The sequence below is a fragment of the Mizuhopecten yessoensis genome, unplaced genomic scaffold, assembly GCF_002113885.1.
Source record: "Mizuhopecten yessoensis strain PY_sf001 unplaced genomic scaffold, ASM211388v2 scaffold8335, whole genome shotgun sequence".
NCBI classification, from domain to species: domain Eukaryota; kingdom Metazoa; phylum Mollusca; class Bivalvia; order Pectinida; family Pectinidae; genus Mizuhopecten; species Mizuhopecten yessoensis.
Window position 1 is genome coordinate 382753 of NW_018407496.1, and position 27109 is coordinate 409861.

Genomic DNA, 27109 nt, shown 5'->3' on the forward strand with positions numbered 1-27109 from the left:
CCTGGTACACATAAGACCTATAACCATGAAGTTAACAAGGGTAATGGCAAGTAGCAGTGTATATTGGATAAAGCTAACAGTGGAAATGTATGTCAGTATTCACATGCTTGCTGCATGATTTTGCCTATACTTGGCCATGTACACTGGACAAAGCTTACAATGCTTACTGATAATGGCAGTATATATACAAAGCTGACAATGCTTCCTGATAATGGCAGTACCGGGTATATATACAAAGCTGACAATGCTTACTGATAATGGCAGTATATATACAAACCTGACAATGCTTACTGTTAATGGCAGTATATGCAGGACAAAGCTGACAATACTTACTAATAACGGCAGTATACAGTATATATACAAAGCTGACAATGCTTACTGATAATGGTAGTATATGGAGGACAAAGTTGACAATGCTTACTGATAATGGCAGAATATGCAGGACAAAGCTGCCAATACTTACTGATAATGGCAGTATACAGTATATAAAAAGCTGACAATACTTACTGATAATGGCAGTATACAGTATATAAAAAGCTGACAATACTAACTGATAATGGCAGTATACAGTACATAAAAAGCTGACAATACTTACTGATAATGGCAGTATACAGTATATAAAAAGCTGATAATGGCAGTATATGCAGGACAAAGCTGACAATACTTACTAATAATGGTAGTATACGAAGGACAAAGTTGACAATGCTTACTGATAATGGCAGTATATGCAGGACAAAGCTGACAATACTTACTGATATTGGCAGTATACAGTATATAAAAAGCTGACAATACTTACTACTAATGGCAGTATACAGTATATAAAAAGCTGATAATGGCAGTATACGAAGGACAAAGTTGACAATGCTTACTGATAATGGCAGTATATATACAAAGCTGACAATGCTTACTGATTGTGCTTATAAGTAGCAGTATACAAAAGACAAAGCTAGCAATGCTTTCTGATTATGTTAGTTAGTGACTATGTACAAAAGACAAAGCTAGCAATGCTTTCTGATTGTGTTAGTTAGTGGCTATGTACAAAAGACAAAGCTACCAATGATGATTCGAGACACAGCTTAAATTGTTAACTTACACTGTCAGTCTATACAGAATAAAGCTAACAATGCTTTCTCTTGGTGAAAGGAGGTGGCAGCTGGCATTGAAACATATCGGCATAATGGAATGTATCAACATGTGGTCTATTTTCCCATGTGTGTTAGAAAATCAGTTGATATAAAGGAAACAAGAAACAATTTGTTGCAATATGGAAACTTGGTCAAAATTATAAAAAAAAAAAATGCAATCCACATGACTTCTGTGCTGATCCTATGTTGATGATTTTGTGTCATGATGCTGTAATGAAGTATGGTGTTCCAATATTACTATCACAGTGGGAAATGGCTTCATATATTAGCATGACAATATGGATTCTTCGCCAGGTTTTCCTGCCAACTCTATTTCATTGTCCCCCCTTTCACGAGTTGTACTACAATCAGCAAAAAAGCAATTATGGGAAAACTTTTGTGAGTAATGTTCAGTGGTAGTGTTAATGATACAGACTGTAATTACGAAGTAGAATTTCCTGTTAAAACCTGGACTATAAACATTTTATTTTATAATTTTGTAATAATGCAAGAAGGGAATTGGAATAGGGGTAGGGAGGAAATTGAAGTGGTGATGGTTGGTGGGGGGAGTAATGGCCAGCTCCAGGATATACTGGTGGTTGGAATGAAGGCATCATTTAATATCAGTGGTACTATAAACCTATAGCCATGAAGTATCATATGAAATTCAGGAAAACTAAAGGCAATAATTTCACTATGAAATAAATGCAGTTTATCATTGGTACCCATAGTAACACGTTTTGTTTGCCATGACATGCCAATGTAACTTCTTAAAAAGGCAAAATTTCGAGGAACTCCCAGCAACACTAGCATTAGGGTTACACAATGTCTGAAGCGACCAGATACAGTGGTATTGATTTCTGACGTTATTGATCCAATGGCGGCAGCAGTGGAGTAAAAGTATGACCTAGTGTAAGTTGTGGCTGTATCAGATTCTAGCACACCCACGCAAAATCCTGTCTACAAAACAATATACACCCACACACAATCCTGTCTACAAAACAATATACTCCTACAAGACAATATACACCCATGCAAAATCCTGTCTACAAAACAATGTACACCCATACAAAATCCTGTCTACAAAACAATATACACCCACGCAAAATCCTGTCTGCAAAACAATATACACCCATGCCAAATACTGTCTACAAAACAATATACACCCACGCAAAATCCTGTCTACAAAACAATATACACCCACGCAAAATCCTGTCTACAAAACAATATACACCCACGCAAAATCCTGTCTACAAAACAATATACTCCTACAAAACAATATACACCCACACAAAATCCTGCCTACAAAACAATATACACCCACACACAGTCCTGTCTACAAAACAATATACACCCATGCAAAATCCTGTCTACAAAACAATATACTCCTACAAAACAATATACACCCACGCAGAATACTGTCTACAAAACAATATACACCCACACACAAACCTGTCTACAAAACAATATACTCCTACAAAACAATATACACCCACACAAAATCCTGTCTACAAAACGATATACACCCACGCAAAATCCTGTCTACAAAACTCTATACTCCTACAAAACAATATACACTCACGCAAAATCCTGTCTACAAAACAATATACTCCTACAAAACAATATACACCCACACAAAATCCTGTCTACAAAACAACATACTCCTACAAGACAATATACACTCATGCAAAATCCTGTCTACAAAACAATATACACCCACGCAAAATCCTGTCTACAAAACAATATACTCCTACAAAACAATATACACCCACACAAAATCCTGTCTACAAAACAACATACTCCTACAAGACAATATACACTCATGCAAAATCCTGTCTACAAAACAATATACACCCACGCAAAATCCTGTCTACAAAACAATATACTCCTACAAAACAATATACACCCACACAAAATCCTGTCTACAAAACAATATACACCCACACACAGTCCTGTCTACAAAACAATATACACCTGTGCAAAATCCTGTCTACAAAACAATATACTCCTACAAAACAATATACACCCACACAAAATCCTGTCTACAAAACAATATACCCCCACAAACTATCCTGTCGACAAAACAATCTACACCCACGCAAAATCCTGTCTACAAAACAATATACTCCTACAAAACCATATACACCACACACAATCCTGTCTATAAATCAATATACGCCTACAAAACAATATACACCCACACACAGTCCTGTCTACAAAACAATATACACCCACACAAAATCCTGTCTACAAAACAACATACTCCTACAAGACAATATCCACTCATGCAAAATCCTGTCTACAAAACAATATACTCCTACAAAACTATATACACCACACACAACCCTGTCTACAAAACAATATACTCCTACAAAGCAATATACACCCACACAAAATCCTGTCTACAAAACAATATACACCACACACTATCCTTTCTACAAAACAATATACACCCACACACTATCCTGTCGACAAAACAATATACACCCACGCAAAATCCTGTCTGCAAAACAATATACACCCACGCCAAATACTGTCTACAAAACAATATACACCCACAAACTATCCTGTCGACAAAACAATATACACCCACGCAAAATCCTGCCTACAAAACAATATACTCCTACAAAACCATATACACCACACACAATCCTGTCTATAAAGCAATATACTCCTACAAAACAATATACCCCACACACAACCCTGTCTACAAAACAATATACTCCTACAAAGCAATATACACCCACACAAAATCCTGTCTACAAAACAACATACTCCTACAAGACAATATACACTCATGCAAAATCCTGTCTACAAAACAATGTACACCCGTACAAAATCCTGTCTACAAAACAATATACTCCTACAAAACAATATACACCACACCCTATCCTGTCTACAAAACAATATACTCCTACAAAACTATATACACCACACACAACCCTGTCTACAAAACAATATACTCCTACAAAACAATATACACCCACACACAGTCCTGTCTACAAAACAATATACACCCACACAAAATCCTGTCTACAAAACAATATACTCCTAAAAAACAATATACCCCACACACTATCCTGTCTACAAAACAATATACACCCACAAACTATCCTGTCGACAAAACAATATACACCCACGCAAAATCCTGCCTACAAAACAATATACTCCTACAAAACAATATACACCCACGCAAAATCCTGTCTGCAAAACAATATACACCCATGCAAAATACTGTCTACAAAACAATATACACCCACACACTATCCTGTCGACAAAACAATATACACCCACGCAAAATCCTGCCTACAAAACAATATACTCCTACAAAACATTATCCACCACACACTATCCTGTCTACAAAACAATATACACCCACGCAAAATCCTGCCTACAAAACAATATACTCCTACAAAACCATATACACCACACACAATCCTGTCTATAAAGCAATATACTCCTACAAAACAATATACACCACACCCTATCCTGTCTACAAAACAATATACTCCTACAAAACAATATACCCCACACACAACCCTGTCTACAAAACAATATACACCACACACAATCCTGTCTATAAAGCAATATACTCCTACAAAACAATATACACCCACACACAATCCTGTCTACAAAACAATATACACCACACACTATCCTTTCTACACAAAACCCTGTCTACAAAACAATATACTCCTACAAAACAATATATACCCACACACAATCCTGTCTACAAAGCAATATACTCCTACAAAACAATATACACCACACACTATCCTGTCTACACACAACCCTGTCTACAAAACAATATACTCCTACAAAACAATATACACCCACGCAAAATCCTGTCTACAAAACAATATACTCCTACAAAACCATATACACCACACACAATCCTGTCTATAAAGCAATATACCCCTACAAAACAATATATACCCACACACAATCCTGTCTATAAAATAATATACACCCACGCATCAAAGAAACACTGTGTATCTTTCAGTCAACAAAACTGTTATTCACATGCATGCTTTGTGTAATTTCTTTTGGTATCAGATGACAATTTAGAATGTCGAAGAAAAAAACATAGGGTTTAATTTCTTTTTTCAAACTTTTGATAATGCTTTAATATCATTTGATTATAAAACAATGAAGTAACATTATTATAATAATGACTGACCAACCCCGTCCTAATACTGAAAACAAACAAATGGATAATTTGTATGGACTTCCGTTTAAACAGAAGAAACTAAATTCCATGGGTAGGATGACTATCCGTAGGAGACCTCAACATTTCTGTTAACTATTCCGATGTTTCATGGATCACTTTGACCTCATGTTTGACCCAGTCAACTGTTAGGAGAGAACAATGACCTACATGGTAGGCATCAGTGACCTTTGTGACATGTATAATTACAAACTTGATATCCTAACCAATAAGTTCTCCATGACAACTGACAATCAATCAGTGAAAGAAAAATATTTTTCTAGATCACTTAAAAATACCCTGGACAGGTGCAGGGTAAACAGTTTGTCACGCTCACGTTACAGTGTTGGTGTCCCCAGTACTTAGGTCCCAGACACAGCAAACTTTTTCAATTTTCTCAGTATCATCTTACAGTGTCAGTGGGACCTCTGAATATCCTGGACACCACAACCTTTTTGTCACTATCAAGTTGCAGTGTTGGTTGGATCTCTGTCTTGGTGTAAATTACAGTGTGTAATGTAAAACTGTCATGTCCATTTAGTTTTGTAGTTTCCCCAGTTGTAAAGGAATCATAACTATTACAGTATGTGTCCAACAATAAGCCCATGCCTGGTAATAAGTCCACCCATTTTAGAAGAAATGCCAGCATATAGGACCATTGTCCTGTAATGTGCCCACCACATATACTACGAGTCAGGCATTATGTATTGGCCCCCAGGGCTTATTGCTTGATAAATTCAATATCCCAGTTGCATCAAATAACTGACTAAAATTTGTACGACTTTGACTATGACCATGAAAGTTTCTATCAACAGCATTTGTGAATGTTAAAATCATGAAATAGAGTATAACTGAAGGTTGCTTTATGTATGGTAATACAGCTGTAGTACAAAACCTTGCAGTGCCAAATAACTGGAGGAAGGCCTTAAAACATTCAATGATAAATTCTGTTCATGAAAGGTTAAGCTCTTTCAAATCATAAATATACCTCCCTGAAATCTGAAACTATTAATTTTTCTCAAACAAATATGTCTATGTGCACTTTCTTGCAGTTTTTGGGGGAGATTTGTTCATGTCACATGAAGTACGGTATTAAAGGGTGTGGCCAACAGTCTTTTATACTTAGTCAGAATTTAAAATGGAATCAAGCAATACTGGCTCCTCAGGAGTGTTGGGTCATCAATTCACCTGTCTGTGACTCACTTTTACCTTGACAAACATAATATTACAGGTAACTTCACATAATCCCACAAAAACAAAATATTAACGACTTCGGATTTAAATTAATCTCTGCTTACTCAATATCATAAGAAAATAATTTTGGGCAAACTTGGATGACTTCAGATTGTAAATTGTAGCCCAACATTGACCATTTGACCTCAGATGACCTTGTTACAGGGTGACAGGTAACAGAAGAATCAGACAAACATTGCTGGCTGACAGAACCATAAGTAGGTGTTAGTTGGTGACAGGTTTTATCTTCAGGTCTGGCTGTTACAGTCTCAAAATAGCCACTCTACCTAGCCTGACTGCATCTAGACAGGTGCAGGGGTCCTGCACTTTTCAGGCCTGCTTTACAGTATGAGAGCCAGCTGTACATTGGCCTACACTCTGTCTTACAGTATGGGAACCAGTACATTGGCCTACACTCTTGTCTTACAGTATGGGGCCAGTACATTGGCCTACACTCTGTCTTACAGTATGGAAACCAGTACATTGGCCCTACACTCTGTCTTATAGTATGGGAACCAGTACATTGGCCTACACTCTTGTCTTACAGTATGGGGCCAGTACATTGGCCTACACTCTCTCTTACAGTATGGGAACCAGTTCATTGGCCCTACACTCTGTCTTACAGTATGGGAACCAGTACATTGGCCCTACACTCTGTCTAACAGTGTGGGAACCAGTACATTGGCCTACACTATGTCTTACAGTATGGGAACCAGTACATTGGCCTACACTCTGTCTTACAGTATGGGGCCAGTACATTGGCCTTACACTCTGTCTTACAGTATGGGAACCAGTACATTGGCCTACACTCTTGTCTCACAGTATGGGGCCAGTACATTGGCCTACACTCTCTCTTACAGTATGGGAACCAGTACATTGGCCCTACACTCTGTCTTACAGTATGAGAACCAGTACATTGGCCCTACCCTCTGTCTTACAGTATGGGAACCAGTACATTGGCCCTACACTCTGTCTTACAGTATGAGAACCAGTACATTGGCCCTACACTCTGTCTTACAGTATGGGAACCAGTACATTGGCCTGCACACAATATAAAGACTGGTAAAGCAACCATCATTTACCTTACAGGAGGGACCAAGGCAGTGACCATACACTCTATCTTATAATATGGGACAGGCACAAAAGCCATACACACTACCCTAAAGCACAAGAAACAGTATTTTGGCCATGCACTCTACCTTTACTGTATGGATCAGTAAAGCTGCCATGCACACTTACTATCTTACAGTATTTGAACCAGTATATATAGTAGCCATACATTCTATTGTACAGCATAGGGACTTTTAGAGTAATCATACACTCTACCCAAAAAAATCATACTCGTACAGTGGTTATGCACTCTGTCTTACAGTACCTGTTGGAATCAGGATACTCAGTGTCCCTGAAGCAATAGTGCACCATATAAGTCCAAGATTTTAAGTATTGCAATACACGCACCCTCAACTGTTTTTTCATTACAGTATTCATATACCAACCACACCCATTAGCCCAAGGAATCATGGTAATTCATCTTTTCCTTTGAAATTCACATGATAGGTGATGAATTAAATACCTTTTTTGTTGAAGTATATATCTATTCTTTATTCCTTAAACTGGAGTCCTAGTATGCAAGGTATATACCATTTTGCGGGAAGGAGGGTGATACTCTGATGTGATACCACTGGGAGATATGCTTTGTCTTCTGTCTACCACCCTGTAGGTATTATTGTCCTAGTAACCTGTCCTCTAGTACAAGTTTGTGTGTAAAGGAACTAATGATGTGTCCACTGTCACCTGTAATGTGATGGTCACTACCAGTTTGACCTCATTTTGTGACAGTATATAGTTATTTACAACTCAAAAGTCACCTGTACCTGCATGTTGCCCAGATCTAGTAAACAAATTAAGTGTTGGGGGAAGGGGGCAGGGTGGGAGGGGGTTAATTATGAAGGGTAGATGTGTTATGTTTATATTAATCTCATAACACATACAAAAAATATAGAATCAGTCAGTATTTAATTTGGGTAACTGACCACTGCATGACCACCAATCGTAACAGCCATGTCCCAGTGATTGATTCGACTAATTAGATTTGCTGTCTCTGGGGTCGTTGGACCAAATGACACCCAGTCTGCAGTGAGCCAGCTGTCCATGTTACTTTGTCAGGTGGGTGAAGGTGAGGTGTTCAGTGAGGGATGGCTTAATATGTCTCAATTTGATATAACTTTGTCTTACAGAGCTCATGTTTTACAAAACCTAAGATTTCGGATGGATGCATGGTCATAGAAATCTTTTAACCTTAAAGCACATTAGCTATAAACTCAATAAAGGTCAAATCTTCAGTGTACTTTGTCTCTGTCCAAAGTTGTCCTCTGATCCATGAAGGTTGGTCATGAAAATATTTTGACCTTGAAATGTGGATAATAAAGTTGAAGGAAAGTTCAAAAAAATGATGACATAACGAAATAATGTGTTGAAGCAATTTCTCTAGCCATTGTTACAGAACTCATTCTAACCAGGTGGTAGGAATTATTGTCTTATCTGACCAGAGATTAAGGCCATCCTGTCCTGTAACCAAAGGTTATGCTCATACTTGCCAAATCTCCCTATTTAGGAGACAGACTCCCGATTTTGGACCCTTACATTTAGTGTTTTCAACCACTGAATTTGCTTAACTACTTCTATTTTCTAAGATCTGATGACATCATCTGAAAGAACAACCCAAAAGATGCCATTTAAAAGTGTTATTCTTCCCTTGAGTGTACATACACACATTTTATTTATGCTTTTAATTCCTGGCATGTGTAATAAATCTCCCCCACAGAAATACACTTCCTTGTTCTGTAGCTCCATAATGATATAGATCAAGAACCCAGATGATCCAGATCAATCATTGTGCCTTATGGAAGTATGAAAAGCCATCTGTCATCTGTCTTATTTCTTCACCAATGTTTTGGTTATGAGTCCATGGGTAAGATGTTTCCTGTCTATAGAGTGGGTAAACAGTCAATTATCTTAATTAAACTTAATTTAGTTTATAAAGTAATTGAAGGCATTATTTGTCCCAGTCAGAGATATCAGCCTTCTTATGGTGATTTGACTGAGATTTGTGGTAGATTTCCGTAAACATATAGCTAAAAGCAATAAAAGAATTCTCAAACTCTAATAAGAAAGCTGCGTTCAGCCTACCTGTTTCAATATCGTTACCTCACCTGTACAGAGCTAATTAGCAATAAACACTACTATATGGGGACAACACCCCAGTCCTTATGTGTTAGACCAGACATTTACTCCCTCTGTTCTCGTTAAGTCGGCAGGTAAAACATGGCCTACTTCCTGGTCTTGTCAACATTAAAGAAATCTTACAGACGGTGTGACCAGGTTTTATTGATCAAAGCGAATCTGTCAAAACATTCACATGTCATTTGTCACAAAAATTATTTGAAATGTTGCATTCTGTTTTTGATGTAGTTTACAAGTCCATGTTGTTATTGATGGCTCCTTGTTTCTATCTGCTAAAATTTAAGTTGTAATATTAAGAGTGATTAGCACACTTGTTGTTATATCTATTATCTTTTACACCTTGTGGTCATGCATACTTATAACATATCTTTGACCTTGTGATGTTGGCCGTTTTGTTGGACCTCCTCTTACACCTCAGGACAGCGGCCTTACTGTGGGACATTATACTGTCACACTGCTGTTTGTCAGTCTCACAAAGTTCTGTCACTTCAGACTAGTCAACGTTAACAGTAAAATTTAATTTGAAACTTTATTTCATTTTAAATGATACTATTTTTTTTTATTTTTATAATAGAACATTACAACACACCTATTTGATTTGTATGCATTGAAGCCTTACATTTGATGCTGTAGATGTGTTCTACTGACTTACACATCTTGAAAACCTCTCCCGTCTTTTCTTGATAGACAGCACTGATGAAACATTTAGCTGCCACAAGATTTTCGTTTTTTTCAATGGAATATCTGGATACCGTTCTACAAAATAGCTAGTGCATGATTAGGAGTTTTTGTGGAATAAATGTCATTGCACTTGACTGACTTTCCTTAAGTCTGGCTAGGGTGTCGATTCAGTAAGCAGCACTTTTCAGGCCCTTAATGGAGGACTGACTGGGCTGTCTGCACATCTCTATAATGTGGTATAACCTTTGGTCCATCCACATGTTATTTGTCAGTTGTTGAGCTTTTATCATTGTATCTGGTTATCAAATTTATTTGTTTACTACACTTCTTAAAATGTTCATTTTGAAGATAAAAACGTTCAAGGAGTGCTAAGGCAGTTTTATGAGAAGATTTATAACCTGTGTATATGACACCTGCATTGTGATGTATTATTTTGCATGTTTTCACATGGAAATTTTGAAACATACAACAAAACAAAAAACATGAACAGTACTGACTACATATACGTTAAGATAGTTGTTCAGCTCTGAGAAGTACATAATTATTGCACTAGTAGCAAGTAATGAATCAGAATAGCAGCAGTTGTGATTGTCTAGCTTACCTAATATGAAAAGGAAGTCCATGATCCTAATTACTTAATCCTGTTTTTCAAGCGTAAGGATGTTGACGATATCTTTTTACTTGTATCAATACACATATCATGGAGAGAGGAATCGATACGTATCAATATATCGTCCCAGCTCTGTTTAAAACCCAATCTCATTAAAATTAGATGTTGATAAAAAAATACCTACGGCTATTTTCATGCGGTACGTAATAATGAACAGACGTATTTATTCAGATTGTTTAAAGCCAAGACAGGTTGTTGATATTGAGGTTTTCTTAAACATGTTTCCTTACTTGTCAACTAATGAAAGGTTAGTTTAGGTTGAAGATACCTATAGATTGGAAGAGTTGAACATTGCATCATTTCTAAACTATGTTGTATATCTGTTCCTAATCCGTCAGTAAACAACAACAGAGCAGACAAACTATAGTGATATCTTTTCTTGCAATTATGACTCTGGACAAATAATCTAGTAACAAACTTGTGGAGCAGAGTTATCAGTTATACGAACTGTCTTTCAGTGTGAAGGCTGTTTCAGTTTATTTTAACACGAGATATGTCAGCGGACCTAAAATGAAAGGCTTATTTGAATTGGTTGGAACATAAATATTTTTCAGTTTTATGTGCAAAAATGTCAAGTACCAGATTGAAGATAACCAACATTTGGACATTTTCACATGGATTTTACATAAACTTAAACTCACATTATGCATCATCACGTACAAAAAGTTCTTTTATAGGGGAAATTGAGCTTGTGTGCTTTGAAATATTACATTTGACCCTTGGGTCATTAGCATAGAGTGCAAGTGTAAGATTTGGCACATGCATGTTTGTTAACAGGAAAATGCATGTGTGTTATCAGCAAGCCTTTCTTTGATGTCAGCTGCCGACTCCATATTTCACCCTCAAAGCTATGTTCCCTAGATTAGTGAAATGAGCTGGTTTGAGATTATCATCATCAACTCTCTGTGGGGAAGTTTAAAGGAGAGGCGATTTAACAATGCTCCATCATGTAATAGCTAGTGGATGTGTCTTGGGTTAATTGAAAAAGAGGTTGCTTTAGAGGTTTTGTGAAATCTTATTACTTTGACCATGTGTGTTCAATTTGTTTCAAGTCTAATTTGGCAAAAAAGCTGTGATCTAATTAACATAAGTTCATTGTTATTTTTATATATATATTCTTCACTATCCAACAAAAATTCGAAACATTTGCATTTTATAAATTCTGTGTTTTTACAATTTATAAAGAAAAATCCAGAGGTTTTCCATATGTTATTGCATTAAAGGAAAACTGCAGAGGTCTTTCATGTGTTATAACTTGTAAGTAAAAATACAGAGGGGCCTACATGATATAACAAAAAATGTAAAGTACACAAATTTTCACTATATTCCCAGCCTGAAAAAAAGGCTTGAACATTAAACCCCACAACTACTACAAAGAGTTGATAAAGATGATTGAAAATTAACAATTCTTCACAAATAAGTGTTCTTCAGTATATATAGTGTTAGGTGGGTCCTGGAGTGTTGGTGTGGGATTGTTTCTCACACTTACAAATAATGATCATGCACTAATACATCCTCTTGGCAACTTGTTAAATGCTTTAGAATGATCTATTCAATTTGCAGTTTAATTTTTACAACATTTCTATGAAATGAGTCATGCTAGATGACGATCTAGTTGCTGTTAGATTTTTCGAGATTTTCTGTAACTTTCTTGAACTCTGATAGATGGTAAAGAACATCTACCTACACTGATCTTTCAGTTGTATATAAGATGCTAATTTATCTCCTGGGGATTGGCACAATAATGGGGAATGATTTTTTAAATGTTTCAATAGTGTTGATATTGAACAGGATATACATGCTGTGACAGGTTTCCCTTTAACTCCCTTATAACTACTGTGTTTGATCAAGCAAGCACCTTGCAAGACACTTTCTAGAAATACAGACAACATTATATCAAAACAGTTTTCTTTTGATAATTTATAAAAATATAATCAATGAACTTACAAGCATCATGTTATCTTAATGAAGAAATATCCTTTAACCCTTCAGTCACTTTTGAAATTTCAACAAGTCATGCTAGTTTTGTAGATATATCAGGTATATGTACTGGATCCGGTAGGACCTGTCAGTAGAATGTTGTAATAGAGGTAATTACCACGAACATTAAGGCAGGGGACATTTTTACATTGGTGTGTATCTCAGCAGTCATCGAGAACTACTTAATGGTAGTTAATATATAGATAAGGTGTGAGCTACTTTTTTGCTGAATCATGGCCAAGTAAATAATTACATAGGACACATGGTATTTTATTGACAGTAATTTCTGTACTTTAACATGTAATTATGGGTAACTGTTTATAACTAACCTCAGAATTATGACTTGGGAAGGAAAGAATTGTCATTTGGGTCCCAGAAAGGAAGATGAAGCTATGAATGTCAGTAATGTTTTGTTTCCTTAATTAAGTGGATTTATGAGGAGCTTTATGATGGATGTTATCTCAAACCTTTATGTGTTATTGTTAGTATAAGTTTTAAATGATCAACATTGGTCTTTAAAAACAGATATGAATGTGTCATTGGCAGGGAAAAACTGAGGAACAAGTCATTGGCAGCGTCAGGGAAAGTCTTAGGACCATGTCACGGTCAGGGTCAGGGAAAGTCTTAGGAACATGTCAGTGTCAGGGTCTGGGAAAGTCTTAGGAACATGTCAGGGTCAGGGTCAGGGAAAGTCTTAGGAACATGTCAGGGTCAGGGAAAGTCTTAGGACCATGTCAGGGTCAGGGTCAGGGAAAGTCTTAGGAACATGTCAGGGTCAGGGAAAGTCTTAGGACCATGTCAGGGTCAGGGTCAGGGTCAGGGAAAGTCTTAGGAACATGTCATTGTCAGGGTCTGGGAAAGTCTTAGGAACTTGCCATTGTCAGGATCAGGGAAAGTCTTAGGGACATGTCATTGTCAGGGTCAGGGAAAGTCTTAGGAACATGTCAATGTCAGGGTCAGGGAAAGTCTTAGGGAAATGTCAGGGTCAGGGTCAGGGAAAGTCTTAGGGACATGTCATTGTCAGGGTCTGGGAAAACCCTAGGAACATGTCAGGGTCAGGGTCTGGGAAAGTCTTAGGAACTTGCCATTGTCAGGATCAGGGAAAGTCTTAGAGACATGTCATTGTCAGGGTCAGGGAAAGTCTTAGGAACATGTCAATGTCAGGGTCAGGGAAAGTCTTAGGGAAATGTCAGGGTCAGGGTCAGGGAAAGTCTTAGGGACATGTCATTGTCAGGGTCTGGGAAAACCCTAGGAACATGTCAGGGTCAGGGTCTGGGAAAGTCTTAGGAACATGTTTTTGTAAGGGCCAAAGAATGATCTAGGGAAATATTATCATAGTCAGAGAAAGATCTAGCTTTGTCAAAATTCTGGAGAGGCCATATGTTTGTGATCATTGCAGCTTGTTTATCCTGGGTAAGATCAATTTTGTAAAATCATAGTAGCTAGGGTTTCTTTGAAGTTGTTTTGCTTATTGCACAGAGAATGCTATCACTTGTGTGTTAGTGTGAGAGTTGTCAGATACATATATATGAGGAAGTGCTGTTGATGCCATTGTGACACAACATGCTGCAATACATCAATGTTCAATTCAAACTTTTAATACAGGTCTTTCTTTCTGATCTATCACATCATCAAAAGCAATGTCTTCCTTTTGGTCCAATGGGTGAATACCAGTTAAGGAAGCCAAAATCTTTCAGATACTTTATTTCAAATATATTTCTATTAATACTTTCAGCCTTTGTTCATACTTAAATGGAATTCCTACATTTTTGTTGGTACCTATACAAAAAATAAAAGGAATTTCACAGAAATGTAAAGCCCCTTTTGTGGGTTGAGTATGTAAAAACACTTGATAACAGTAACCTATGTTTAATGTAGCGTAAAATGAGATATGCTGGTGTTTGATAAATATGTGTGAAAACAAACCAACATTATCAGTGATCTGTGATAAATCAGAAATTTGGAGTCTGACTCAGTGATTTTGACCTCAGGTCCTGCCCTCCCCTGACACGGGGTCCAGTATGTGTTCGGTTGTATCCTACAAGTTTTAAAGCTGTAACATAGGAGCATCCTGTTAAAACACAGTATTGGAGATTAGGTTGTGAAACTCACAATCTTTTCCTTAAATACTGTTGTTGTTTAGAAAGTTAACAGAGAGAGCATTTAGGTTATACAATCCTGACATTGTCCTAGAATGATGAGGAATTGTCAGTATTGATGTAGTAAATGAAATCGTGGTAAAGCTTTGCAATAAAGTGTTTGACAACACATGCAGTAAGTTGTATTGCACTGTATAAACATAGCATAATACAACTGTATCTACAAAAAAAGTAACATCAGCAATGACGCGGGAAATAAATAATTATCATATAGTGATACAGAGAATGGGGAATTGTAGTGATGGGAGAAACAAGTCTTGGGTTGTATTTGTCAATGTATGGCAATATGGCCATGTCAATTAAGATAAGAGGATAAAAATTGAAAATGGGATCCAAGAATGTGTCTATAAAGTTTTATTTCAGTCAGTAAAGAATACTTAAAAGCTGCTTGATTCAGTAAGTATATGATACAGAGTGTAAGTATACTGCAATCTGTCTCTCTGGTTACTAGTACATAGTGAGCTCGGATGGAAGCTGATGGTTGATTTCAGTGCAGATACGTTGTATTGGAAGTTGTCCCTGGATACTAGGAGATACGGGGTGGATCCACCTGTAAGGCTTAGCTCTATCATTGGATCCAGTGTATCTCATCATACCTTTGATCCTCGTGCACTACCTACATATTTAATGTACTCTAGAATTGATCTTCGTGTTCTAGCGTTTTACATATTTAATGTACTGCGACATAATCATGATCTGCAGACTCGTCATTTCTAGCCCAAAGTCTTCCCACGTTATCTCTCATCCAAAGCTGCTTTAGTTGTCGTCTCTTATTTCGAAAAAGTTGCTTCCCTTGTCATTTCTTACACAGAGTTGTGTCTTTGTTGTCATCTCTAACCCAGAATCATCTCCCTCGTCAAATTTCACCCAAATAATGTCCTGCTGGCCGTTTCTTGTGGACCAATTATTTCAAGGTATCCGTTTATTGGAGGTGGTCATTGAGGCAGGTTTGACTCTACAATCCTAAACACTGACTTTACCAATGATATAAGTTGTCATTAATATCAAAATCAATTGTAGGTTATTTAAGTATTGACAAGATGGAGAAGCATTATGCTGGACAACCAATTAACTGCTGTAATATTTGCCTACATGGAATTACCTGATCTCTAGCTCCAAGGGAGTATTCCCTTGGCACTGATTCACATGGGAAAAATCATGGGGCTGTTAAAGTCTTTGTCACCACGGAAACCTGGTTAATCAGGGTAGTTGTGGACAATAAAGGACTTTTTATGTCCCAACAAAGCATGTGTAAAAAGGTTGTTATCAGAGCTGCTGAAGGGCATTGCTGATGGCAACCAATACTTACCTTGTCACTGCAATGCAATATCAAGGCTGTCTACCTAACATGATAATTACATTGCTTTAAAAAAAAACTTCTTTTCATCGATTTTCATTTTCAGGCAGTCTTTATTTCCCAAAGCAATTACGTAGAACTGTAGGCGACAAAATGCATGTACAGGTGATGCATTTTTCTTCAAACAGTTGATAGGAGGAGTGTCTACATAAATACATGTTGTGGCATTGATTGATACAGTCCACTGCACCATACAACCACAACATGGAACGCTGTATGTCAGGCACATATCTATGGTGAGCTAGTCACTCTCAAGGACACTGTGGGCATGTTTTTAGCTCACCTGGTCCAAATGAGCATGGTGTACATTCACAGGATGGAACACTGTACGCTATAGGCATATGTCTATGAGCATGGTGTTCAATCACAGGATGGAACACTGTATGCTGTGCATATGTCTATGAGCATGGTGTACAATCGCAGGATGGAACACTGTACGCTGTGCATATGTCTGTGAGCATGGTGTACAATCACAGGATGGAACACTGTAAGCTGTGCATATGTCTATGAGCATGGCGTACAATCACAGGATGGATGAGCATGGTGTACAATCACAGGATGGAACACTGTAAGCTGTGCATATGTCTATGGGCATGGTGTACAATCACAGGATGGAACACTGTACGCTGTGCATATGTCTATGAGCATGGCGTACAATCACAGGATGGATGAGCATGGTGTACAATCACAGGATGGAACACTGTACGCTGTGCATATGACTATGAGCATGGTGTACAATCACAGGATGAAACACTGTAAGCTGTGCATATGTCTATGAGCATGGTGTACAATCACAGGATGGAACACTGTACGCTGTGCATATGTCTATGAGCATGGTGTACAGTCACAGGATGAAACACTGTATGCTGAACGTATGTCTGTAAACTGTGACTCAGCATAGCTCATCTCAAACTGTGTTGAACTTTTGTTGACTTCTGTCCTCTGCAGTTGTAATGACTGTCATGCAATGGGACAGCGTTATGCAAGTGTATCTATTGACAATCTGTGTAAAGCAATAGAGGAAGGTATGAGGTACATGTGGGAAAATACAATAATAATAAAATGTGTATTGCAGAATTCCAAAATACTCTTATTACAGTCCGTTTACAGAGATTATATTCCCTAGCTCACAGCTGTGATCACTTTATGAAATATGTTGTCTAAATATATGGCAATCATGAGGTACAGAAAATGGAAATTTGATTTGTTATCTGATATACATATATAGGATAATTTGCATATTATGTGACATTTCAGCTGTGACCATATTTATGATGAAGTATGATATTTAAAAACACCAGCAGATGCTGATAGATGTGGTGTAGAATGCTTCTCAATAGCCTCTAGTTTTATTGATAAGGATTGTTGATGTATTGTTGACGCATTTGCCTCAGTATGTCATGTGACCAAATTCAGAGACAATCTAGAAATTTTACCTGCGGTAGTAGATTTGGAATTGGAACTATATAATTAAGGCAAGCAGAGCTACTGACCTATATACAACATAATTAATTACTCCAAATAAGGGTAGCCCGATCACTGATCAATCAATAGTGACCTAAGTGAACTGATCAATCATTAATGAACTAAATAAACTGATCAATCAATAGTGACCTTAGTGAACTGATCAATCATTAGTGAGCCAAGTTAACTGATCATTCAATAGTGAGCCAAGTGAGCTGATCAATTGTTAGTGACCTAAACAAACTGAAATCAATAGTGTCCTAAGTGAACTGATCAATCAATAGTGAGCCAAGTTAACTGATCAATCAATAGTGAGCCAAGTTAGCTGATCAATTTTTAGTGACCTAAACAAACTGAAATCAATAGTGACCTTAGTTAACTGATCAATCAATGGTGAGCCAAGTGAACTGATCAATCAATAGTGAGCCAAGTTAACTGATCAATCAATAGTGAGCCAAGCGAGATGATCAATTGTAAGTAACCTAAATAAACTGAAATCAATAGTGTCCTTAGTGAACTGATCAATCAATAGTGAGCCAAGTGAACTGATCAATCAATAGTGAACTAAATAAACTGATCAATCAATAGTGACCTTAGTGAACTGATCAATCAATAGTGAGCCAAGTTAACTGATCAATCAATAGTGAGCCAAGTGAGCTGATCAATTGTTAGTGACCTAAACAAACTGAAATCAATAGTGTCCTAAGTGAACTGATCAATCAATAGTGAGCCAAGTTAACTGATCAATCAATAGTGAGCCAAGTTAGCTGATCAATTTTTAGTGACCTAAACAAACTGAAATCAATAGTGACCTTAGTTAACTGATCAATCAATGGTGAGCCAAGTGAACTGATCAATCAATAGTGAGCCAAGTTAACTGATCAATCAATAGTGAGCCAAGCGAGCTGATCAATTGTTAGTAACCTAAACAAACTGAAATCAATAGTGTCCTTAGTGAACTGATCAATCAATAGTGAGCCAAGTGAACTGATCAATCAATAGTGAACTAAATAAACTGATCAATCAATAGTGACCTTAGTGAACTGATCAATCAATAGTGAGCCAAGTTAACTGATCAATCAATAGTGAGCCAAGTGAGCTGATCAATTGTTAGTGACCTAAACAAACTGAAATCAATAGTGTCCTAAGTGAACTGATCAATCAATAGTGAGCCAAGTTAACTGATCAATCAATAGTGAGCCAAGTTAGCTGATCAATTTTTAGTGACCTAAACAAACTGAAATCAATAGTGACCTTAGTTAACTGATCAATCAATAGTGACCCAAGTGAACTGATCAATCAATAGTGAGCCAAGTTAACTGATCAATCAATAGTGAGCCAAGCGAGCTGATCAATTGTTAGTAACCTAAACAAACTGAAATCAATAGTGTCCTTAGTGAACTGATCAATCAATAGTGAGCCAAGTGAACTGATCAATCAATAGTCATCTAAGTGAACTGATCAATTGTTAGTGTGCTAAGCGAAACTGATCAATCAAAAGTGAGCCAAATGAACTGATCAATCAATAGTGAGCCAAATAAACTGAAATCAATAGTGACCTTAGTGAACTGATCAATCAATAGTGACCTTAGTGAACTGATCAATCAATAGTGACCTTAGTGAACTGATCAATCATTAGTTAGTGAGCTAAGTGAGCTGATCAATTATTAGTGAGCTGATGAATTATTAGTGAGCTAAGTGAATGATTAATCAATAGTGAGTCAACTTAACTGAAATCAATAGTGACCTTAGTGAACTAATCAATCATTAGTTAGTGAGCTAATCAAACTCTTCAATCAATAGTGAGTCAAATGAATTGATCAATCAATAATCAACCAAATGAACTGATTAATAATTAGTTAGCGAGCTGTAGTAAACTGATCAATCAAAATTTTATGTTGATATGCTGAAGTTATTTATAGGGAAATTTGTCAGGACTTTCCTGGTTCATTTATTTTGGTAACAAATCTGTAACATCAATGTCTCTATAATCGTGTGATGTGTTGACATATATATCGGGATTTAAATCATTTTCGTCATAGATGACCAATGTTTGTCATTACAATAAGGATAAATTGTACCTGTCAAAAGTGTAGTTACAAAAAAATGATCGGGGAAGTAAAATTGCATTTTGTTAAATGTCAAAAGGTTGTATTTGAGTGATAAAACTTATATTTGTAAGGCCTTGTGACAGATGCATCACAAGGTGAAATGTGTTGCTATCCTGTGGTAGTACAAATATAGATAAACGAGCTGCAACAATAGTAAGTCATTAATCTTCATCATCATCAAAGGAAAAACACTGAGCCTCTTCGTCACCTAACAAAAAACACATTTGATTTTATCTTGAAGAGATTTTTTCTATGAATTATCATAGCAGTTTTAGCAATCTCACCTTTCTAACAAAAAATATGCATAATACCCAAACCGACAGTTGTCTGTTGTATTTGATCTCTGTAGATATAACCTAGCTTAAATTATTTCTTCAACACAATGCAAATAGCATTTGATATTGAACAATGATGTATTACAGAATGATAACATGCCATCTTGACCTCCATTATTTGGCAAAGTCCACATCTAGATATCCGGATTTAAATGACTTCAGAGTTTCATCATTCATGAAACTTCAATAATTATGTAAAAAATCTTTTCATTGTCGCTGTTTTCCTAAAAAAAACACCCCAGGTAGTTTTGATGGTTTGAATTTGAAATACAAGGGGGTATGGGTGTCCCTTTGTTTGAAAGTGTGCAAATAAAGCTGCTTTACAAGGCATTTGATTCTTGCTGAAGTTTCGTTACCTGTTAACCTAGAAAATCCAAGGCTTCAAATGGCTAGATTGTAGAAGGCAACCCTTATTTTGAAGCTCACAAGTTATATGGATGTGATTCAGGTAGAATAGTGTATCTGTATACAACCAATAGAATAAATAATGTATTTTTGTCTTGACTTTTATGCGTGATGCTAATTCTGTGCTGTGTTTGTGTCATTACAGTCCCATGAGGAGGTGCAGTCCTTACAGAGGGAGCTCGTACAGACACACACCCTCGTCAAACAACTACAGGCTGTCATCCTCAAGGAGCGGGTCACACATAGCCACAACGTCGCTGTCCTCAAAATGAGGCTTCAACAGAAGGAGGAAGAGTGTCGCAAAAATGCAGCTAGGTCCGACAAACAACTAGGGGAGGTAATCGCTCATCTTCTCCTCCTTGAGGGTCAGTTAAAGAAGGAACACACCCAGGTACGCTGTAAAATGGCTGACAATGAAAACATTATTAGGAAGCAGGAAGAGCATATTGAATCTCTTACAGAAACCAACCAAACACTATTGGACACGGTACGTGAAGCTTATGGCAGGAAAGGAAAAAATGGAGTAATGTTACTTGACAATTTGGGTGATGATAAAAATGGGTCTAGTGAAAGTCTGGAAAGCCCCACTTCAAAGTCACCACCGTCTGTAAAATCACCTCACAAGGGCAAATGGGGGTCAATGAAGGATAAAATGACCCGTAAACACCGAAGTAGTCTCGATCTGAGCGACACAGATTTTGAAGTAAATCGCGGTCTGTTGGTCGGCCGACAGTATGGAAGTCAGGAAAGCTTACTCATGATTGGTCGAAAATCAAAGGAAATGCGTGAAGGCCGGGACAAAAAGTGTCGTAGCATAGCTGGTTATCCAGACAGCTCCCTGGTTGGACTTATGGAAGTGCCAGATGAAAATGAAATTCGACTTGATAGTTTCTCACATTCCAAAGTTTTTGGTGAAAACAAAAACCAACGTGGAAATGGACAGACTTCTAATATGTTACAGGTTTCGTTCAATGGAATTGATCAGTCATCTGCTGGCTTATTGTCTGCAATCTCAATGCCAATATTGTCACAAACAGACAAAAATTCTAACACAGCTCTTACGAAGGAGAGACCGAAGTCCATTTCTAGCATAGAACACATATCCTCTCGTGACAGTGGGGGCACCCCTGACTTGCCCCCACAAATGGAGTCCTACCCCCCACCCCCAAAATCGCCAGGTGCCACATCTAACTCCAGCTTTTCTGAATCATCCAACCCATTCAAAAACTTGAAAACCATATTAAAACGGAAAGGGAGTAAGATCAAGGGAAAGAAGCGCTCTGTGACAATGGCCGATGCACCTAGTCAGGACTATCAGGCCGCCGTGAAAAAACATTTTGAGAAGTATGACATGTCGTGATGAACAGTGCTGCTTCATATGTAAGCAATTATGTCAAGTGCTTTAAATTGTGTGTTTATTAATCTGTAGGACAAGGAGATACACCTGTCACTGGGGACATGTGGAAACACGTTTATATAAACTCACAGTTCTGGTTAATGATAGTTGTGTGTGTGTTTGAAAGTTTTATAGCTACATGTGCCATATCCTGGTTATTGTTTGAAGAATTCTCCAAGTAGGATCACTACTTCTATCATGTTACGTGTGACATCATACACTCCCTGACATCATATATACAACCATTGATGTCAGGAGGAAGTGGCACTACACACCTGATCTACGTCACCACCACAGATTGGCCTTTAATAGGAAATCTCAAAAAACAATCACTTCAATATAAATGATCTCGGCAGCTCCTGAATAACGTAGTATATTACTAATACTGTATACTGCAATCACTTGGTGTTATGTTTCATAGAATTTCACTGATACAAACTTTTGGGATTGTGTGAAGTTATAACCTGTATTTGCTGTTCTTATATTAGCCATTAAACTGTAGATGAAAAAATACACAGCAAAAGCCTCATTAATTACATTATTACACTATTAATACATCTATGTACCATAAGATGTATGTGTGACATATAATGTAACTACGATAAGCTGAGCTGGTGGGGTATGGCAATATGTGATATACAATTGTGGTATAGAAATAGAATACAAATATATACAGGTATGGTATATACAGGTGTGGTATACAAATTTGTACAGGTATGGTATATAGATGTGTAGTATACAAATTTATACAGGTATGGTATAAACATGTATGGTATATACAGGTGTGGTATACAAATTTGTACAGGTATGGTATATAGATGTGTAGTATACAAATTTATACAGGTATGGTATATATACAGGTGTGGTATATAGATGTGTAGTGTAAAAATTTATACAGGTATGGTATATACAGGTATGGTATATACAGGTGTGGTATATACAGGTGTGGTATATTAATGTGTGGTACAGAAGTATACAAATGTATACAGGTATGATAAACACAAGTGTAGTATATATATACGGTTGTGATATATGGATGTGTGGTACAGAAGTATACAGGTGTGGTACATACAGATGTGGTAAATACAGGTGTGGTAAATACAGGTGTGGTAAATACAGGTGTGGTAAACGTGTTTGGTATATTACAAGGTTATTTAATTGATGCCTTTCTAGAGTGTAGTCAAAAATAGTAGCCGGTAGTTGACAATGTGTTCATATTATAACACAGGGCTGAAGGTCATCTGACGATATTAAATATGAGTTTTATAACATAATATTGAAAAATATCAAACACATTTTATTGAATCGCATACAATTTAATTGCCATCATGTATGAATACTGGACACTTTTCTGTGGCTTTTTAACAAAAAATTCAAATCTTTTGAAGAAGCGCAGATGACACCTTCTGCTATATTGACGGCCAGACCGCAAGTAAATGACAATTGAACGGCTTTTTGGAAAAAATTCATGTGACAATCACATGACCAGTCATACTAAAAAAATAGCTGAAAATAGTTGATTTCAGAATATGTAGAACGAAAACAGATTATTTTGTTATAAACATTTAGTGTACTAGTATACAAGTATGGTATACAGTTGTGATTGATAAGCACTGATGTGTAGGTACAAACAGATACTGTATATGTAATATGTCTAGATCGACCAGCTATATATACCTATATATACTGTACAATTTGTCTCCTCTACATATGATTAATGTGCAAATGGAGTTGATGCACATGACACGTCTTTCATGCTGCTTCATGCAACTTATATTACATTTGCATAAATTTTATGTAAATTTTTAAAACTGACACAAATGTTTCTGACCTGAGAACTATTAACTTTTCAAAATGAATAGTAAGTAGGTCTTACACTGCATGGTATATAGATTTATACCTAGACTTGTTCCCAGTGGATTTACACATTGTAATACATGATCTACCAGGCATTAGTGTTTATGATTCAAAAGCTCTCTTAATAAATTATTACTTCATCTAAGTTTTCCATTATCAGTTTATTCCCGTCATTGTTTTTTGGGGGTTTTTTTCTTTTTTTTCTAAAATCTATCTGTTAATAGATTTTTTATGATTATTGAAGAACAATTCTGAGAAAAACATATCATTATAAATCTCAGTGGGCACTGCTTGATTAGCTAGTGTTCAGAATCCTTTACATACATTTAAGCAATGATTTTTGTCCATGGCTGATCAAAACTTAGCTGGTCAACTTCAGATCAAATGTACAGTTGTTAATTGTCTCCCTTTCCCATAACCACACTTGCTAAGTTATTGTTGCATGAGACGATTTGTGAGAATAAAGATTTGTGATGTATAACTAAGGTTTGTGAGAGTAAGAGATTTGTGATGTATAATTAAGGTTTGTGAGGGTAAGAGATTTGTGATGTATAAATAAGGTTTGTGAGCGTAAGAGATTTGTGATGTATAATTAAGGTTTGTGAGAGTAAGAGATTTGTGATGTATACTTAAGGTTTGTGAGAGTAAGAGATTTGTGATGTATAATTATGGTTTGTGAGAAAAGAGATTTGTGATGTATTAAAAAGGTTTGTGAGAATAGAGATTTGTGATGCATTAAAAAGGTTTGTGAGAATAGAGATTTGTGATGTATAATTATGGTTTGTGAGAATAGAGATTTATGATGTATAATAAAGGTTAAAGAGTAACAGGGGTGTAATGCACGTCCTCATAAAAAGTCTGGTAGTTGTGTCTAAAACTCTTTACCTGGAATTCTATGTAACATTTTGAATATAAAAACTGTATTACAGTACAAATTGATTTACCTTTTTTTTCATTTCTACAAGATTAGATTGCCGATAATTCCATCTTGACCTGCAAAATTGGAATATAAATCTTTCTCAGAAGGTACTTTTCTTTGCAAATAATTTTCAATTTTTGGAAATTCAAACTGATGTGCAACTATAACACTACAGCCATTTATCACTAATCAATATCCTTTTGTCTGGATAACTTGTTATTTCACACCATTCTAGGGAACAGATTTGTCTAAGTCATGTTTGTTAATCCAACAATTCATTAGTCCAGAAAGTGTATACTTTAGTTGGAACAGAAATGTCTGGATTAACAAGGTACATGTACCCTCGAGCTCATATAGGGTGGTTTAAGGTCACTGTATAAGGTCACTCTGATATAAGTCTATTTATGGTATGAGGGCTTATTATTTATATTCTCAAACCTCGCATTGTAAATGGAAATCAAGCTACAAGCTGTATTTATGACATATGGTTTTGGCTAGTGAACTACATGTATATGGTTTTGCCTAGTGAACTACATGTATATGGTTTTCGCTGTCGGTGAACAACATGGTTTTGCTGTGACATTATATAATTATGACATGTGTATTTGTTAGGACTTGATGTGATCAAATCATCACTCCATAGATACTTCATGAAATAGGAAATAAAATATTGTGCTTTGAAAAGTTTGTCTTTTATCCTTTTTATACGCCCATCATTTGACGGGAGTGTTATGGTATGGCTTTGTCCGACCGTCCGGCGTAAACTTTTGTTTGTCCGGCAATCTCCTCCCACATTTTTCGACCGATCTCTTTGAAACTTGGTATACATTATAATCATGATATGAAGTTGTGTCTCCCTTAAAAGATTTTTTTGTCCGGAGATCATCTCCTAGAATTTTTTGACGGATTCCTTTGAAACTTATTTGGCTATATAATCATGATATGTTGTTGTGTTTCTTTGAAAAGATTTTTGATTCAACAATTTTTGCAAAAGTTATTGCCCTTTGTTTATTTTAGTGTTAGATTTTTTTCCGGCAATCTCCTCCTACATTTTTCTACAGATCTCTTTGAAACTTGCTATACATTATAATCATGATAAGAAGTACTAGTTGTGTCTCCATTAAAAGAATTTTGATTCGATGATTTTTGCAAAAGTTATTGCCCTTTGTTCATTTCAGTATTTGATTTTTTGTCCGGAGATTTTCTCGTACATTTTTTATAGCATGTCAGCTAACCACTCTTAGAATGATGCAGATCTTATTTCAATGTAAGAAAGTATATACCACTATATGGCATTCGACGGGCGTATATTGTTCCGCCCCGCAGTACTCTAGTTGTTAATGTAGTCGGTATGATGTTGGTTACACAAACCAGGTAATTTGACCATAATAATCAGATATATACTCATCCTTTAAAAAAATAAGCTAAAATCCAAAATGTAAGTTAAGGGTATCCATTATTTGACACAATAAGGTTAAGCATCATTGTTTGAGACAATCGAGAGTAAGTACTAAATGTTTGAGGAAAATAAGGTTATGTATTCCAAAGGAACATGGACAACAAGGCAACATTTTCTCGACAGATAAATAAGGTTTCTGGAGTTGTTTGACACAGTGTTGGATGTCAGTGGTCGTACTAAAGTTACTTCGACTAATGTTAAACATTTCAATTCTTCTTTGATTTTTTCTTTTCTTTGAATAACAAATAAATGGAATGCTGTTATTTAAAACATTCTGTACTCATTGAAATAGACCTCTTTGAAGAAAATCCAATGTGTTCAACCAAAATTAATTCTTTGTTAAATTTCTCTTTTTTATTGAAATGTTTCAGCCCATTGAGGTGGTAAATTGTGGTATACTACCTGGAGTGTGCTGAAACTTGGACGGTGTGCCACCTTTAGGGGTATTATATTGGCCTGCTACCTTGAATATCTGTTGTTGTCGTGGTATCTGTAATCTCAGAGGTTCT

General features: G+C 36.4%; 1 protein-coding gene across 7 annotated transcripts in view; it reads left to right on the forward strand.

The window, feature by feature from the left end:
- The window catches only part of LOC110455632, a 58474-nt gene extending 32655 nt beyond the window's left edge, over window positions 1-25819 (forward strand). For 3 of the 7 annotated variants that reach the window (XM_021505874.1, XM_021505877.1, XM_021505876.1), the window contains exon 3: window positions 21115-24994. In XM_021505874.1, coding sequence (XP_021361549.1) covers window positions 21115-22329 — 1215 coding nt within the window. In that variant the 3' untranslated portion in view covers window positions 22330-24994. Of the gene's footprint in view, window positions 1-21114 lie in introns of all 7 variants that reach the window. The other 4 variants (XR_002463476.1, XR_002463474.1, XR_002463477.1 and 1 more) reach the window with 4 other exon arrangements.
- The last annotated feature ends 1290 nt before the right edge of the window (window positions 25820-27109 follow it).